The sequence below is a fragment of the Cryptomeria japonica genome, chromosome 8, assembly GCF_030272615.1.
Source record: "Cryptomeria japonica chromosome 8, Sugi_1.0, whole genome shotgun sequence".
Classification (NCBI taxonomy): domain Eukaryota; kingdom Viridiplantae; phylum Streptophyta; class Pinopsida; order Cupressales; family Cupressaceae; genus Cryptomeria; species Cryptomeria japonica.
In genome coordinates this window covers 334,268,431-334,285,370 of record NC_081412.1, presented here as the reverse complement: position 1 = coordinate 334,285,370, position 16,940 = coordinate 334,268,431, and the positions used below count along the sequence as shown (strand labels likewise).

General features: G+C 37.7%; 1 protein-coding gene across 1 annotated transcript; it reads right to left on the bottom strand.

The window, feature by feature from the left end:
* Positions 1-15,103: 15,103 nt before the first annotated feature.
* Positions 15,104-16,476, bottom strand: LOC131061528 (fasciclin-like arabinogalactan protein 7). Its single transcript, XM_057995264.1, has one exon. The coding sequence runs from the start codon at positions 16,322-16,324 to the stop codon at positions 15,515-15,517; it is 810 nt and encodes a 269-aa protein (XP_057851247.1). The 5' UTR covers positions 16,325-16,476; the 3' UTR covers positions 15,104-15,514.
* Between the last annotated feature and the right edge of the window lie 464 nt (positions 16,477-16,940).

The window sequence follows — 16,940 nt, the reverse complement described above, 5'->3', positions numbered from 1 at the left end:
GTCAACCCCAAATGATAACTGTATTAACGCACACGAACACATCCTACTCAAACTTGAATGCAAACCACCAAACACACTTGATGATGACCAACATAGCATTAATTTACATCAAATAATCCTAATCAATGAATTGCATTACTCCAACCAAATGAAGGTAGAGGAATGCAACACATTCCTATACACTATTGCTCTATTACCATACCAACTAGAACTTAGACCCAATTATCTCCAACTGTAAAACACTTGAACATGTAAAAACTAAAATACAATGAGACTTTACATACATCAACATCATAAAACAACCACATGATTAGATAATGCATATCCCCCACAATCCAAACTAAAACTTGACTAATAGACTATTCACCACAACATATGCATTTAGCTAACAACCACTGTGAACCACAAAAACCATCACCGGAGCACCAAAAACTCCACAAATCATAATGCCATGTCATCATAAGTGTCTTCAAGAAAGGTCCATACATCCACATGATCATTGTACCAACTTTCCATTATTGCACTACGCTAGACCACATCTAAACCGAGAGTATTACTAAGTTATACATATGGACCAACAAGTTTCACATATTTGCAACAATCTCCCACTTTGTCATTGATGGAAGAAATTGTGCCAACTCAAAAACATATACCATCAATAAATACTTCTCCCCCTTTGACATGAAGTACAAAGGGTGGCTCTACAACACAAACTCAATACACAACTCCCCCTATCTACAACATCTCATCAAAAACTGAATGTAATTAAAAATCAAAATTGTATTAGTAACTTATCCGCATATGGACATAATCAAAATTGTCTTAGCGAAAACCATATAAGCACCTTGTTGGGCCAGGGGTTATTTTACTCGTTTGAATGAACTTTAGTTGAGCCCAAACAATATTCTAATCAACTCCTGCAATGACCAAAATGTTATGTTGACTCTCCATCTTCAAAAGAAGATTATCTACCTCTTTGGAACTTGTCAGGACATTTATTGTCTTGTTTAGCTCTTGAGATTCTTCAAGAATATTCACCTAGCTAGTGAGGTGCATATCTACAATATCTCTCAACCAACAAAAATCCTTCTTGGTTCGCTCCATCTAAATGATCAATAGATTAAGCTTTATGTACAAATTCTATATCTAAACTCGCCCTTTACCATCTTCATCTTTCTTCAAGTTTACTGACTTGCACAAATGTACAATCCAAGTTTCAAAAATGTTTATTTGATTTTAGATCTCTTGGGTTGACTCGGGCCACTGGTGATACTTTTTAGATCTCTACAACACTATCTACATTCTTTTCAAAAACACTTATACTTTCTTGTATCTAGATGTGTGCATCTGTACACCTATTCACCAACTCACAAGTCTCTTCTCCTCTATCTTTTTCTATGCATCTGTCAAAATTTCTACTTTCATGTTAGAAGTATAATCCTTTAATCCATTTAGTAGTGCTTGCAACCACTGTGCATCACTAAGAGTCTCACTAGTATTTATCTCCAAAAGTTTCTCATGGAGAAACTTTATTGTCTCATTGATCAACTCAGTACATTCCACCTTAGACACAATATATTTCTTCCTCATCATGTGGTGGAGAACATCACCCAAATGTAATATATGAAGGGGTGACAACTTGTCCAAGTCTATCTTCCCATGTGTCATAGGCTCTTACAGAACCTCTGATGTAATGCAAATTCAAACTTCATTTTTAGCTACAACAATTCTAATCCATAACATCCAGATAGTCTAAAAGATTCTCCCACTAACATCCTTCTAACCTTCACTTTCTTCTTCTTCTTCTCTTTTCCCTTCTCTGGGCTCTCTTTCTTTTCATTTGTCTTCTCTTCTTTAGTTTTCTCCTTCGTTTCCTCTTTCTTCTCCTTCTCTCTTGTAACATCCATAATCTCCATTGCCACATTCTCTACATCTCGTCTTGCTTCCACCCGATTACCCATATCAGTCTTCGAAACAACAATTACAGTCCTTTGCTCTTCGATCTTCTTTTCTGTATATACCATGCTACTACTTTTTTTCCTAGACCTGATGCTATGATTGTCTTCTTAAAAGGAGAAGACAAAGTAATCTTTAGTTTTTCTATTGCTTTCATAGATATTTATGTCATTCAGATCTCCTCCCATGCTCAAGTTCACTCTTTATTTTGTTACCATATCTAATGCTTTAGTCCTCATGTTTGACTCCATCACTACATCTCTTATCTTTCTTTGTTAACACTTCTCATAGTTTCTTGGGCAATTTGTCTTCAACATCACTTAATGCTTTATCAAAAGTGATCAAATACTTGGTCACAACTTTCTCAATCTTTTTCTTATTTGTTGCAAGTGCATCCTGATACAACCCAACAAAGAACTCCAATGATTCATGCTCATTTTCCTTATGTCCAATGATGCCAATTAATCTAAACCATCCTACATTTGCACTCATTTACCTTATGCCCGAACTTATTGCAATTGTAATAATGATGATTAAATGATTGAGATCTGATTTGACTTCTACATTCACTAGCTCTATGTCCAAACTTTTTACATGAAAAATAGTTATCATTAAAGGTTTATCAATACCTGGTTTGAGAAAGAGGATTCCTTCTAACATTCTTTTTGTTTTGGACTAGAATGAAATCTTGTTGACCTTAATTAGACTCCTTCAATTAATCCTTGACCTTTTCCTTTTCTTTAGAACTTCCAACTTTCTCAAAACCAAGCCCGCCTTTATCTTCTTCTTTTTTGTTTCCGAGCACCCAACATCACATCAAGTACTTCACTGCCACCTTTAAGCTTCAAGCCCTTGTCAATTTGTTCTTTTACATCTTTCAGTTCTTTCTTCAGCATAAGCACTTTCTTTTCAAGTCTAGTACATTTTTTGGTTTTGTTATGTAATTTTGTTTCAAAATCATCAATGACCTTTTTTACTTCATCAAGTAGCTTTCTCAGATAGAAAATCTTTTATTCTGATTTCTTGCATTTTCCCTTACTTTCATCCAATTCAACAAGAGCATATTTTAATTCTCCTTCTATATTCACCACAACATCAATATCCCACTCATGTTGTTCCGTAGTATCCAAATTCTTTTTTGATCCAAACATAGTGTTCAAGTTTTAGATCTACCTTAGTTGTTAGATTTTTGGAACCTTGCTCTGACACCAATTGTTTAACCGTACTGGATGTTGAGAGGGAGGGTGAATCAACATATACTAAAACTTAATTAGATTTAACCTTTTACTTAACATTCATTCCATCTACCATGTTCATGAAAGTAAATAGCTGAAACCACAAAATCAACCACACATGAACACTAAGATTTTTACGTGGAAAATCCAATCTAGAAAAAAACGTTGTGAGAACTATCTCACTATATGATGAACAAGTTACAATGTTTAGGCCAAAGGATAAGGAGTTAATTTCCCCTAAGATGACTTGCAAGACTAAGACTCAAAACCTTAGGGAAAGATATAAGGACTTGCAAACCACTGAAGATCACTTCTTCATGGCAAGATACACAATTTATGATAGTGAAACATCAATAGGATTGAACTACAAAGAACCGCATTCATTGAAATGTTGATCATAGTTGTTCAAAACACATTAGAAACTGCCTTCATTACTGCTCTGCTATACTTTCAAACCTTTGTACTATTTCACATCTTACAACACATGCACACTTCATATGTATCTACACAATGATTTCATCCTTTTTATACCATCTGCAACCCCGATAACATCAATTAGGTTGATCTAATTAGATGTAATGTACCAGTACAAAACAATCTCCAATACAATGTAGAAGGTAAAAGAAATGTGTGAGGGATCAAACCATGTTGTAACACCTTCCAAACACATCCAAATTGACTCATATACAACATTCTACCACTTGGACCATAACACCATAGGTTGGCCCCAAATAATAACTATGTTAATGCACACCAATAGACCTTAATCAAACTTGAATGTGGACCACGAAACACACTTTTAGATGACCAACATAGCATTACTTGACATCAAGGAATCCCAATGAACAAACCGAATCACTCCAACCAACTGAAGGTAGAGAAATCCAACACATTCTTGTACACTATTGCTTTGTTACCATACCAACCAGAGAGACAAAAACCGACCAACATTGGTCTCTGACGAAGAGACCAATGTTCTCTTTCTTCTACTTGGAGGAAATGTGTCCTCTTCTTTTTCTTCAACCTTAGTACTATTCTTTCTTCACCCAAATCACAAACTATTCTTTTTTCACTTCTTCATCAATACTGATACTTTCCACTTCTTCTATTTTGAGCTTCAAACCTTCTTTCTTCCTTGTTGTCTTCTATTTATGCCTTGGTCCTTTCTTCTCACTAGTTATGAATCTTGCATGGGTTTCAGATTTAGTCCTCCTTGGTGCTTGTCTAGAAGACCCCTCAACAAGAGTCACACCAAATACTTTAGACACCGAACACAAACTGATTATCTGATATATTTTCGCCATCCTTTTTTCAGGCCCTTTCCCCACTTTCTTGTTCCTCAGCTTACCTAAGATTTATTTTGTAGTACCAAATCTAGGATCATTGGGATCTATCGACGTCTTTATTACTATAGAAATATTTCTGTCTACTTCTTTTGTAGACATTTCCCACCAACTTGTCTCATTGAATATTAATCGTCGATCAATTTTGTTCCCGAATCGATCTCGGCCATTCAATCAAGCCTCTCCAAATATGTAAATTGAACATCAATCCTCCCTTTTTAGAAACCACGATCTTCATAATTCTTGTGCCAACAATAATGCAAGCATTTCCAAGGTGCAGCTTTGAGAACCATATTCCCACAAGAAGGAGAAGGACAATGGAGGCTAGATACGTTTGGAGTCAACATGGATTTGTTTCTCTTGATTGTGCTTTAATTTTGTTAACTCCATTTCATATTCTTTAATTGATTTATGATTGGATGATTGCTAATAGATATAGGTTTTGTGGTTACCTTTCAGCTTATTAACACTAATGAATTTTTCTCATTAACAATAATAACATGGACATGTTGGAATTCAATGGTTTAGACTATTTCCAAAAAAATTCTTAAAGCAAGGAAGATGTGGTTTGCTTAGCATTAAGGTAGTTTTAGGTTTACAATGACTTGGTTGTACACTTGCTTTTGGTCTTGTGAACTTTGTTTGAACTTTTAAAGGTGAATCTAACAATAGGCCACTCAAGAACCCCTTTGCCATCTTTGGCGTTAATTTTGGGATCATGAGAGAAGCCCACTATTCAAAATGGACACGATTCACTATTTGGGATTACCCATTTTACATAGATTGAACTTGTGAGAGAAGAACCTTTAGTGCTAAGGGTATTCCAGGTCATTAAGGTGGTTTTGTACTAGAAAAAGAGGCCCTTATCAAACGGGGTGAGCCCACAATACTAAATTGTAAGCATCAATTTTCAAAAAAGTCTTAAAGCAAGGTCAACCATTGTGATTTACCTTATCCATGTATCATCTTGGTTTAATGCTCTTTCATGTCCTTTTCCACTTATTATTTATTTTGTATCATAAGTCATGCTTGGGAAGGAAATAGATAGTCTCTTGGTAGACTAGGTTGAGATAGTGAATCTCCCTATCATGCAACCTCCTAGTCAAGTGTTCCTTAAAAGTTTTCTTGATGCTTCTCTTTAATTGTGATTGAGAGTATATCTTACTTTTCTTTATGAGATAAAATAATGCACCATTGCATCCTTCCTACAACTAGTTGCCACAGATGGGGATTGTGGTCAAGCACCCTCCGACTATGGTTAGAGGAAACTCTATCATCTTGTATAGTAGTTGCAATGAGGCTCTCAGGCAACAGTATTAAAAATTTCACTTGTGTAGTCATGGCTTATGCATTTGCATCGCATTCTATGAATATCATTATGTCATGACATTTCTAGTGTGTAGACATAATTTTTGATACATTTGTCTGACAATTATAACAAGAAAGAATGACCATCCATTTGTTGACCACTAACATCTTGAGTGAAAGCTTTGGGCATTACATAGCAACATATCAATTTTATCTAGTACAAGCTATTTGAAACATAGTTTGAAGTCAACAAGCACACATATGTTCATACAAGACAATGAGCACAAATAGTTGGAAGCCAATTATCACATTTGTCTATCAACTGTAACAAGAAATAATTATCATTCATTTGTTCACTAACATCTTGAGTAAAAGCTCTGAGCATTACGTTGCAACTTATCAATTTATCTACTACAAGATATCCGAAACATAGTTTGAAGTCAATGAGCACAAATATATTCATATAAGTTATGCCTTGGGAAGGAAATAGATAGTTTGAGGTATCCAAAACATAGTTTGAAGTAAATTTTATCTAGTATATCATGCAATAGTATTAAAAATTTCACTTGTGTAGTCATGGCTTATGCATTTGCATCACATTCTACGAATGCCATTATATTATGTCATGACATTTCTAGTGTGTGGACATAATTTTTGATACATTTGCCTGTCAATTGTGACAAGAAAGAATTATCATCCATTTGTTAACCACTAACATCTCAAGTGAAAGCTTTGGGTATTACATAGTAACATATCAATTTTATCTAGTACAAGATATTTGAAACATAGTTTGAAGTCAATTTTATCTAGTATATCATAGAATGTCATCACATAATAATCATATCATAATATTGATTATCTATTCATATGTGTAATCAAAATGATACATAAGCACCATGATTAAATCATACATAGTCATTGTCAATTAGTAGTGCTAAATTGTAAAATAAAAAATAAAAAATAAATCTCATAATCATAATAAAAACAATGAAACTAGAAGGATCAACATAACAGAATCATGCAATAATCATAAAGGTCTCTTACAATCACATAGTCATGTTGACATATGATGTGATCGTAGTAGGTTGCTAATGTTACAAAGCATAATAATAAACATAATTATGACACAACCAAAAACACCAATACCTATAAAACACCTCATATAGATGATTCCTAAATCAACACACCACACTCAAGAAAACATCACAATAGCCTAGTATGACCCTTAAACACAAACATCATTACATGGAAATAATAATGATGATGCATTCAACACAAAGTATGAGGTAGTACAATGATGATCCTGGACTTCCTACATCAATACCTTGTACATTCATCCATGAAGGTAATGTATCAACCAAAAAAACTTGTTGACGGGTGTTTTGACACACTCACCAACAGTCAGGTAGTTTATGCAAACACTCACCACCTCTCCTGAAAAGTAATGAGTCCGGAAGAACTCACTACTCCAAGGTCTCTATAGTTGGGTCTCGACGGTGATGGGTAGCTCAATGGTTGATGTGGTTATACCTGTAAAGGGGCCTGTTGGTTAGAACTAAATCTCGTTGGTTACGGATAACTGCACTTCCTCTCTTTTTGTATTTTTATGGTTTAAGATTCTCTGGGAAATAAAATGCGAAGCGTGAAGGGAAACAAGAAAATAACAATAAAGACCAATATAATGACAACTTAATGAACTACTCAATTAGTTTCCTGCAATCCAAGCAATTATCAAATATTATCCAAGTTAGCATTCGACAACGGACCTCCAACAAACCTATAAAATCATCAATTTCACAAGTCTATGGAAATAAAAATCATCAACAATATGGCCTATCACAATAGTTCTCATACACCACTAACATGCGCAATATGATTCAAAGAGTGATAGACAAAAAAGATTAAACCACATTGCTAACTCAAAATGATAGACGTTACCAGATTACATAGAACAATTTGGTAGAATATAAACGTAGATCAAGCAATCTACAAGTTGTTTTTCATATTAATCTCCATGAATGTATAACAAAAATAACTCGAACTTCTTAATCAATCTGCAAAATATTCTAAAATCTCTAAGTAGGCCACAAATCATCAATTTGGGACCTTTACAAATGAATCCAACTTCTCAATTTATAGAAGCTCTTTACCCTACTATCTAGGAAATAACTCTATTCTAATTTAAGAACTGATTTTAGGAGTCGCAGTTAACTTGCAAGTTTCTGCCTTGATACTCCACTTAACAACTACAAAATGGAGATTGCATGAGCACTATGAAGACCCTGCTAGGTGAGCCACGTTTTCGTATCATGCAGAATTTCTCTCAAAATTGGAACTCGAGTAGAAGAAAAAGCTTTTCTATCTTTAGCAATTGTGTGCTTATCTTTTATTTCTTGGTAAAAGCTTTATAATTTTCAATTATACATGCAACTACTTGGACTGAAGGATTAGCTACATTCTTAATTCTATATTTATATTTCTTCAAAACCTCATCTGCATGTGCTCCCTGTTCCTCTAACTCCTTCACCGTGTCTGCCACCTCTTGACATTGAGTGATCAGATATTTGTATCTGTCCATAAGGGCGACATCAAACTGGGCTGCGGATCCTAGGTGTTGTGCCTCATATGCATCTCACTGATTCAAAACTTCTTGTTGGTCCATTATTCCCATATCAGTTATTCTGAGGCCAAAAGGTCCCAGTATATTCGTCACAAAACTCTCGTATGACAAAATTTCCCTGAGGAGAGGGTCCCGAATGTCAGTCATATCCTTGATATATTGCTGATACATTTCAATCTTCAGCTCCAAAATGTATACATAGGACTGTAAGTTTTTATAGCTATCGCCTCCTAAGAGGTCGTCTTTTATTAACATCTCTTCTCCTAGCCGCAGTATCCTTTTCAAAACTCGAAACTGTTTATTGAAAGTGTTTGCCTTCCGCTCCTATTGTGTGGAGCAGGTTGCCAAATCTCCACCTGCCTGTATCGCCTTACGGTATATTTCTACTGTATATTGCAAGAACAACCTAATCTTGGCCGCATTTACCTGGGTCCAAGATTTGGCAGCAGCAGCCACTCGTCTCACCTGTACTAGTACCTTTACTTCTCCCTCTGGCAGTGATGAGGTTGAGGGTAGGTCACCAACTCTACAAGAGTCTAGAGGTTTACTCATTTTGATCAGGAGTTGTTTATATTGCCCAAGTTGAGCTTTAAGCTCCATATTTGAGGTGTGTTCCTTTTCAACGCGCCCTCTGACAACACTTGTGGCTAGCTCCAAAGTATCTAGCTCTGCCCACTTGGTTTGCTTACCCAAATTTACCTGGGATATTTGATACTTGGGAGAAACTTGTCCTTCAACTTCATGTGGAACTGCCACATCTGCAATCACCTCTCCGGAATATGTTTTTGACAAATGATGGATAGTTTTTAGCTTTTTAACCTTTGGTGGTTCCTCAATGATTACTTGTTGTAGAGTGACCTCTAAGAGTTCTGCTTTTCTCTTTTTCTTCCCGAAGGTAAACTCCAGCCATTGTGGTATATCTTCATCTTTATAATCCTGATGTGATACTATATCTGCAGTTATGACATGAACCTCTGCCTGCTCCTCTGCTTCATCTCTTACTTCTGCTCCTATTTGCCCAGGATCTTGGGGTGAGGAAATCTAGAGGGCTAGGTTAGCTTGGAGAGTTTGTTGTTTGTGCAACTCTCCTAGTTTGCCACTGACCTCCTCGTTGAATGTCATTTCTTCATCACCTGGCTCTGTTTCCCCTTGCCCGACTTCTATATCCTTAAGAAGATCCTCTTGATCTTGAGGAGTTAGGATCAATCTTTCATTCAATATGTCTTCTGCTTCATCCCCTTTGCCTTCTAGCGGCCGTTGTTGCTCAAGATCCTCTTCTTCCTGATCGGAGTCAGACTCAATGTTTTTAACTTTCACCCCTTCAGTGGTAGATGTGAAGCTTTGCACTCTAGGCTACCCTGCAGATATATTGACTAATGGTGATGTAGGAGCAGTGGTGCCTAGAGCGCTTGTGGCATCTGTTGAAGGTGGCTGAGCGGGTATCTCCTCATTAACTTCTACATTCTCTTCTTGTTCTTGGGTACCCTCTCCTTCAGTGTGGCCTATAGCCATCCTTGGTGGGAGAACTTTGGCGAGTGGTACTGCGCCCAGCCCATCGGTCACTCCCAAGTCTGCAGCCTTTTTCAACAGTTCAGACTCCCTCATCTTCTCTTGGAGCTTCTTTAGTAAATCCTCAGTGCTTTCTTGAGGCTTGTCTTCTTCACTTGGGTCGGTGGACGTGTTTTGCCTCGAGGCTGATCTTGTCTTTCGAGCGTACTCCTTATGGCCCCTTGACTGAGGTACCCCTGAGGTAGATTCCTTTTGTTTTGTCTTCGAGACGTTGGGCCTTACCCTCTGGCGTAACCATCGCTTGGTTTTGTCGATGACTACTTGGGAGACCTTTTCCATATTTGTGTCTTCGCTTGCAGACCATTTTACTGGGGAGAGGGGCTTCTTGTCTATCTTTGATTCCCTATAAACTGGATCAAGTAACTCTCTGTCATCCCTCAAGTCTTTAGGGAGGTTAGTCTCGATACGAAAAAATCTCTCACCTGTGGGACAAATAACCTGTTATAGTTCTTTTTCCTGACCTCAAAACTATCTTGCAAGTTGGCCCAAAAGTCTTCCAAGCTGGGCTTGTGCCCCTCATATGCCTTAGGCATACCTTGTTTGAGTTTCCCGTAAGGATCATAAAAATCCCTAGCATGATCATATTCTTTCAAGTTTAAATCTTGAAGCTCTTGTTCTGCCAACTTTGCCACTTGTATCTTAGAACATGCAAAGTATCCAATAGACATCGAGAAATCAATACCTATTTTATGTTTTGATGACAACAGTGACTGGAGGCCTACAAGCTGTCTTACATATTCCAACAGAATTACCCTATCGTTACAGTAACGAGGCAGTAGCATTGGGTTCCCTGTGAATTCACTAACCCTGATGTAAGTGGAGCGTGGGTTTTGGATGAACCAACATGCTCACTCTCGGATGATAGCCATAGCCTCCGAGCTAATCCGATATCTTGCATCCCCTGTTAATTTGATGATTATTGGGAAAACGAAGGCATCATTAACTCTCTTGAAGTGCACCTTAGCATTGGCTAGAGTGAATTGGGAATAATACTCCCATATCTTCTTTTGTCCTTCATTCTCTCCCAATTGACCTTCTATTTTCCAGCTCTGGCAACTACCTAGATGACATATGATGTGAAGAAGAACTTTAAGGTATGTTGCACCTCTTTCATCTGCTTACAGATATTATCAGAGAGGATCTGTGGCCAATCAAAGTATTGTTTCCCTATTAACATAGTGCTCATGAACTGGAACATCCAGGGATGGAAATGCTTGCAGTTCGGCTTGCCAAAGGCCTTGCTGAGCATAATGATTAGGTCCTTTTGAGGTTCTTTGAAATCCGCCCTCAAGATCTCTATTGCTTTGAGCCCTATCTTTCTTTCTTTTTCTAGCCAGTTGGTATTCATGTGCCTCTTACTGGCTGATACTTTGTTGTTCCATGCCTTTAAGGCCTCTTCTTCGGTTAGCAAAAATACTTCTTCCCTGGTGGGGATACCAAAGACGAATCCAAGCATATCTGGGGACAAGTCTATAATCGTTTTTCTTTGTGCATCTGTGCACTTTCTAATATCTGGATTGTAAAATGGAGCAATGGCCATTATTAATCCTGGTGCCTATAACGATTGTGGGAATACAATAGCTTCCACTAGGCCGGATCTCTTGATTCTTCGGTGGAGGGCCTCCAGACTAGGTTTATCCAATTGAGCTTTGATATCTTCAATTTCTATGTGGTCGATTTCAGTATCTGTAACCCATCTGATTTGATCCTCAAGCTTTGAAACATGGACCTATCATTGATAATGGTATTTCATGGTGGCTGGGATTCTATCAATTTCTTTGCCTCTTTTGCTGGAGGATGAGTCCATCTAACCACTCGAACCTGCAAGCAAAACATAAATCTTCAGTCTCTAAAATTAGGCATAAACTTTAATTTTCTTCGGGACTTCAGGGTCTCGAGGTCCCAAGCTAGGCACAAGTGGAGAAGGCTCGGAACTTCGGGGTTCCAGGCTCATGGAATGGGGCCACCCGAAACTCCGGGGATCCGAGGTTCCGGGCACACAACAAAAAGGAAGGCACACAAAAACGAAAGAAAAACAATCAAAAAGAAAGGAAAGGAAATCTAACCTAGAAATCACAACAAGGGCAAGAAATTCACCAACCCAATGAATCAAAACGCCCGAAAACGCCAAGGAAAGCTCGGAGGTCCGGAAGTTCGCAACTTAGAGCTAGGGAGGAAGAACTCTGAATGCACAAAATGAAAATTTTAAAAGTCTATCATCTTATTTATAGCTCCCCGAACCCGTCCGTACGAAATCCCTAAACACAACCTCGAGACTCCGGGGTCCAGAGATTCCGAGCTCAAAAGAAAACACCCTACCTCGAAACTCCGGGGGTCCGAGGTTCCGAGGCAGGCAAGTAAAAGACGACCTCGAGACTCCGGAACTCCGAAATACCAAGGTAAAAAACAAAACGACCTCAAGACTCCGGGACTTCGGAACATCAAGTTCAAAAACAAAAGGACCTCGAGACTCCAGGACTCCGGAGTTTCGAGGTAAAAACAAAAAAGACCTCGAGACTCCGAGGTTCCGAGGTAAAAACCAAAAAAAGGACCTCAAGACTCCAGGGTTCCGAAGTAAAAACCAAAAGGACCCAAAAAAAGAAAAAAGGGGCCCACATTTCGACTCAAGGAGACTAATGGGGAAATAGATATGCTAGGCATAACAAGACCCTCGAAACATTCTACAACAAGAGCACCAAGAGGCCTTAGAGTAAAACACAAGACATGAAATTTGTGTCTTACATATTCCTCAATCAACCCTTTTGATAGACTAACTTTGCAACCTTAGACAATTATCTATGATAATGAGCACAAGTGTACACTAGCCTATGTCCTAATTTTGATACAAATGTGTTCTTTTCAATCTTCCAATTGGAATGTTACCATTATAAATGCTCCTTGTAATATGGATGTTCTGTAATAAACTTAAATGTCTTTAAATGCACAGATGAATGGTTTTAAATACCAAGACGTTACAAATTGCCTTATAACTATATGCCAAGTTGACTTCCAAAGCTAGTAAAAATGGTTAGGAATTAACAAAATTCAAAATTTTGATTTATAAGTCAATCCTCAGTAGCTTGCGATCGAGATTTAACCAAATTAGAGACTACTAAATCTCAAAATCAAGAAAGAAAAATGTGCAGAAATAAGGCTAAGAAAAAGTCAAGCATATAGAAATGCATGAAATTGAAAATGACTAAAAACACTCAATTAAAATTAATAACACTCAAAATTGTATAATAAATAAAAATAATAGCGTAAACTTTATTTTACTTCTGGCCTGCACCTCATGGTTTTCCAATGCTATTTTCTACCGTGAATGTCTTGATTATGACAGTGACCTACTTCTACCCTGCACCTCATGGTGTTTCAATGCTATTTTCTACCGTGAATGTCTTGATTATGACAGTGACCTCCCTATTAAAGGGAGGAGGTAAAGCCATATAAAGAAATATTTTTATCTAATTAAGATAAAGTTTATATCATCACATAATAATAATAATAATATCATAGTATTGATTTTCTATTCATATGTATAATCAAAATGATACACAAAAACCATGATTAAATCATATATAACCATTGTTAATTAATAGTGTTAAATTGTTAAATAACATCTCATAATCATAATCAAAACAATAAACAATGAAACTAAAAGAATCGACATAACACAATCATTCAATAATCATAAAGGTCTCTTACAATCACATAGTCTTGCCATAAAATGTGATCATAGTAGGTTGCTAACATTAGCAAGCATGCCCAAAAACAGCAATATATTTTTTGTTTCATAAATCAACACACAACACTCAATAATACATCACAATAGCTAAGTATGACCCTTAAAAACAAACATCATTACATGGAAATAATAACGATGATGCATTCAAAACAAAGTGTGAAGGTAGTACAATCATGACCCTGGACTTCCTACATCAACACCCCATGCATGCATCCAACCAAATAAGCTTAGCTAGCCTTTGAACATATAGAAGTGAAATGTTTGTGTAACAGATACCATATGCATATACTATATTAGCTAAACTTTGCAAATAGCTACCATAAGAATCTACAGTATTAGCTGTAAGATTATTGAGATAGCAAAACATGAACAGAGCAAAACAACTGTGCTCAAAAAAACTTTCAAGCAGGATTCATACGGACATAAACATTCAACTTTCAAGCAGGACTTATACGGAGCAAAGCACTGCTATCAAACACAATGGAAGGTAATTTGTGGAAACAGAGCACGGTAACAAGTATCTATTTCAAATATTCTTACACCCGAATATTGCAAGCATTAAGACTCTTGGAGATCTCCAAGGCACTGGAATGAATTGTATTTCACAAACAGAAGCTTTAGAATCTCAAGTCCTTGGATCTGCTCTCTAGCTGTAATATCTTAAAGAGAGAACTTTCAATAGCCTTTTATCTTAAGATATATCAGTACATTACTTAGATCTGTCCAAAGTATACAAAGAAATTTGTAAGCAAATTGCAATCGATGCTTAAAGAATCAAAATTTTTGCAAATGCATCAAGCTACCACAACGAACACCAAAATGAAGCTGTACAATGATAAAGATTCCATGCTCTCTGAGATCAAAATCAACAGGCAACTTTTGGCAAAAGAAAGCAGAGATCAAGAGCCATACTTGGTTTTGTCTGCATTGGTACCGATTTCTCTCCTGTTGGTTAACCTTTTAGTCTAAACAAACAATATACACGGAAAGTTGATCTAAGCACAGAAGCATCTTCCCAATAAAGAAGTGCTGCCCGTGCAGGTCAAGCATGAAGCTATTTAGAAATTGATGTATCCATACAGTTGTTAAGAGGCTCCAAAATTTTGTCAAGATGAGTTTCAATAGCAATATAAAAAATATGTTATCAAATCTCAGAATGATTAAGCATTTACAAAACTAAAACTTACTTCAGATTCAAGCACTCATCACAACCAGTCTGACTCTCCTACAAGAAAAACATGCCCCAAAAACCGAATAGATATGTTTTTACACTTACTCATGAAGTTCTGACAGCATGCAAGTACTGAACACTATCAGATCTTGGATATAAAAGAACCAAGAAGACTTGAAAGTTTAAATAGAATGCAAAACACAAGAATTCCTTACAAAAGTGCCACTGCACTGCAATAGATTCTGCTCATCTAAAAAATATAGCAAAAGCTGCCATATAGAATCATCTAAGGGATTCAACACTTGAATAAGAGAATGAATCTTACATAAATAATTAAAAAATGCAACAATTTTTCCGAGCTTGAACTCACATAAACATTAGAGAAGCTACGAATTCCAGATCTGGTTACATCACAGTCACACAATAAAAGATCAGATGACAAACAACCACGCCCAGTTAATTCAACTTTTGAGCTCATGCAAACACTTAGATCTCACAGATCTGATTTGAGGGCTACCCAGATGCGTATGTGAATCCAAAAGGCTGACATTTTGGGGAATGGTGATTCTACAACAGCATGAGAAGGGGTCCAGCTACAGCCAGGAGCAGGGTGCGTCGGACAGTGGTAGTGAGGACTGGCGCAGCAGCAGCATCAGGTGCACTTTTGGGGGAAGAGGAAGCAGAAGAAGTGGGGGACGAAGTGGAGGATGAGGGAGAGTCGGAGGAGACTGGCTCAGGGGAAGCAACATCTGGAGCTGGGCTGGGCGCCAGAGAAGGACTAGGAAGCCCAAATATGTCCTCTGGAAGCATCACTTTTGGTACACTGTAGAGTGCTAAAGGATATGTAACGTGCACAGTGCTTGCGATTGGTGAAGTAACATAACCAGAAGACAAAGAAACCGTCCCACTCTTTGCAGTGATATTCAAATTGTACTTCCCCCCATTCATACCTGTTGCCATTGTGTTCGCAGGGTTGCTGAAATTTTGGAAATCCGACAATGTATAGAACTTAGGTATACAATGAGACAATATCAGAGCTTTCATTTGGTCATCTGTAAGATTTGCGAGAGTTGCCTTTTTCAGGTTAGCAAATGCGGCATTAGTTGGTACAAACATAGAAAGTCCGTTGGTAGTGTTGGCCTGGTCTTCTACAGTCTTCATCATGTCCTTACCGTCCAAGTAGTAGAGAAAGGTCTGAAGAGGCCCTGCTACTAGAAGCAGATCTGTCACATTCACAGGGGCTGCTGCCGGAGCTGGAGCCGGTGCCGGTGTAGGTGACAATGTCACACTTGCTTTCTTCTCCCCTGCCATTGCCACTGCAACAAGGGCCACCATTATCACCCATCCCAAACCAGACTTCGCCTTCGCCATCGCCATCGCCACACAAACAAAAACCTACCTTACTCACGCCTTCTCAGATACCTTGTAGCCCAAGCTTTGATTTTGTCGGAAAGAAGTGCCCCAAATACTAAATTTATAGCCGCAATGGGAAGAGGGTAATCACGTTTTAAATAAAATCTGTAATGCGGTGTCCGTGGGCGCCTCACATGTGGTTGTAGGTACCTACCAAAAACAAAAACCTGTGTGTTGTTGTTGTTGTGGACTTCCAATAAATTATTAATACTAATAAAGTTAACAGCGCGGAAAAGAAGGATCAATCATAAAATGAAGGGCAGCCTGGTTGGCGTCCAAAATTATTGACGGTCGGTCACATGTGACTTTTTTATATTTGATAGCCCGGTTTCCCGACTCATAAAAAAAACTTTTCTATCCGCCGTGTCCCCACTAGAATTCATTCTTCCTGAGGGGCCAGATTGGAGTAACTCAACTTCCCCTCCCTATGTATTGCCGATTCCCAGACGGTGGGAGTCAGTGTCAGTCGGGACTATACTACACTACACTACACTCCACTCCCTAAAACTCAACACCCCACCCCTAATCTTGACTTAATGTTAGTGTTAAAAACACATTATTCTCGCCAATTTTGGTGCTG

Coding starts and splice junctions, on each gene's coding strand:
- LOC131061528 (XM_057995264.1), bottom strand. CDS start 16,324: ATGGCGATGGCGAAGGCGAAGTCTGGTTTGGGATGGGTGATAATGGTG.